The 2303-nt window shown below is 43.0% G+C and overlaps 1 protein-coding gene across 1 annotated transcript; it reads right to left on the bottom strand.

Moving 5' to 3' along the window:
* Positions 1 to 353: 353 nt before the first annotated feature.
* Positions 354 to 2077, bottom strand: LOC138344433 (uncharacterized). The gene is made up of 3 exons (XM_069294713.1): positions 1402 to 2077; positions 1201 to 1257; positions 354 to 421 (listed from the first exon to the last, which is right to left on the bottom strand). The coding sequence occupies exons 1-3, from the start codon at positions 2075 to 2077 to the stop codon at positions 354 to 356; spliced, it is 801 nt and encodes a 266-aa protein (XP_069150814.1).
* Between the last annotated feature and the right edge of the window lie 226 nt (positions 2078 to 2303).

Below are 2303 nucleotides of genomic sequence, written 5' to 3'. Positions count from 1 at the left end.
CCCTTCTACTTAAGGCGTCTGCCATAACATTAGCCTTTCCTGGATGATACAAGATAGCGATGTCGTAGTCCTTCAGTAGTTCCATCCATCTCCTCTGTCTCAAGTTCAAATCTTTTTGGGTAAAAACATACTGTAGGATACGATGATCCGTGTAGACTTCACACTTAACCCCATATAAATAATGTCTCCATTGCTTTAATGCAAACACTACCACAGCCAATTCCAAATCATGGGTCGGATAATTACGTTCATGCATCTTTAATTACCTTGAAGAATAAGTTCTTACGTTCTTCTCTTGCATTAGCACTGCACCCGAACCCGAATAAGATACATCACAATAGACAATGAAATTCTTAACTTCCACTGGCAGGGTAAGGATTGGTGCAGTAGTTAACAAGGTCCTGAGTTTCTGAAAGCTTTCCTGACATTCGTCCGACCATACAAATGGAACATTCTGCTTAGTCAAGTTCGTCAATTGTGAAGCAATGTAAGAGAATTCCCTTGACAAATCGACGGTAATAGCTAGCTAAACCAACAAAGCTCCTTATTTCTGACACATTAGTAGGTCTTACCCAATTCTTCACTGTCTCAATCTTAGAAGGATCCACCATCACCCCATCCTTACAAACCACATGCCCCACGAAGGACACTGCATCCTCAACATTTCCAATACAATTCTCAAGTGCTCCGCATATTCCTTCTTGCTCTTTGAGTATACCAATATATCATCAATAAATACGACCACAAAGTGATCCAGATATGGCTTAAAAATCCCGTTCATCAAGCTCATGAAAGTAGCAGGGGCATTCGTAAGACCAAAAGACATCACTATAAATTTGTAATGCCCATACCTGGTCCTAAAAGCAGTCTTTGGCACATCCGTTGCCCGTATTTTCAATTGATGCTAACCGTATCTCAAGTCAATCTTAGAGAAGACACAAGCACCTTGTAACTGATCGAACAAGTCATCAATGCGAGGAATGAGATACTTGTTCTTAATAGTTACCTTGTTCAACTGCCGGTAGTCTATGCACATCCGAAAACTCCCATCCCTCTTCTTCACAAATAATACCAGAGCACCCCAAGGAGATGCACTTGGTCTAATGAATCCTTTGCTCAACAACTCTTGAAGTTGGGCCTTTAACTCTCTTAACTCCACGGGAGCCATTCTATAAGGGGGTATAGAAATGGGGCGAGTACCCTGTTCCAGATCGATGCAAAAATCAATATCTCTATCCGGTGGCATACCAGGAAGATCTGCAGGGAACACATCCAGAAACTCACGGACTACCGAAACTGACTCAATTGAAGGTACTTGGGTAGTGTCATCCCTGAGATGTGCCAAGAAAGCTAAACACCCTTTACTAACCATTCTCTTAGCATGAAGAAAGGAGATGATACGAACCGGAGTGGAAGTGTAGTCGCCCTCCCACAATAACGGATCTGTCCCAGGCTTGTCTAACGTCACAATTTTAGCATTACAATCCAAGATCGCAAAATTTGGAGAAAGCCAAGTCATACCCTGAATTACATCAAAATCAACCATTTCTATGATAACCGAGTCTACATAAGTATTTCTCCCCACAAAAGTCACCAAACAAGACCTATATAGTTTTTCAACTATCACAGACTCACCCACCGGAGTAGACACACAAATAGGTATGTCACGCAATTCACAATGTAAATTAAGAACAGTAGCAAATGAGGAAGATACATATGAAAATGTGGACCCTGGATAAAATAATACAGAAGCCATACAATCACAAACCAAAAGATTACCCGTGATAACAGCATCTGATGTCTCCGCTTCCGACCGCCCAGGAAAAGCGTAACAATGGGCCCTATCCCCTGTTTTCCCGTTGCCCCTACCATGTTGCGCTGCAGTAGTTCCCATTTGTCCGTCACCCCGGCCGTTTTGGTTACCACCATTACCTCGGCCACCACGTCCTCCAGAATAACGGCCTCTACCATGACCACCTCTACCTCTAGCTATTGGAGGTCTATAACTCAGTTTTGGACAATTCCTCCTAATATGTCCAGTCTCCCCACATCCATAACACTCTCTGGAGTCAAGCATAGGTCTCTCAGAGAAGTGTTGACTGGTCTTAGGTGGACCCCCAACTACACTCTGTAGTGAAGACTGAATTGGTCGGACTGAGTAACCTCCTGAACCCTGTCCTCTAGAGTAAGAACAATTAAACTCACCTCCCTTTTGAAACCTTTTTGATGTCGATGCCATGGTGAAGTCATTTGGCTTCACTCCTTCCACCTCTATCACGAAGTCTACCACTTCTTGAAAGGAT

Source organism: Solanum lycopersicum, chromosome 1 (assembly GCF_036512215.1).
Source record: "Solanum lycopersicum chromosome 1, SLM_r2.1".
NCBI lineage: Eukaryota > Viridiplantae > Streptophyta > Magnoliopsida > Solanales > Solanaceae > Solanum > Solanum lycopersicum.
This window is presented reverse-complemented; position numbering and strand designations above follow the sequence as displayed.

Bases quoted from the DNA above. Each gene is read 5' to 3' on its own strand.
- LOC138344433 (XM_069294713.1), bottom strand. From the start codon at position 2,077: ATGCTTGACTCCAGAGAGTGTTATGGATGTGGGGAGACTGGACATATT. The intron at 1,258-1,401 runs GTATCATCTCCT...TGTTCCCTGCAG, and splicing joins CTACACTTCCACTCCGGTTC to ATCTTCCTGGTATGCCACCG. The intron at 422-1,200 runs GTACTCGCCCCA...GACGAATGTCAG, and splicing joins TTGCATCGATCTGGAACAGG to GAAAGCTTTCAGAAACTCAG.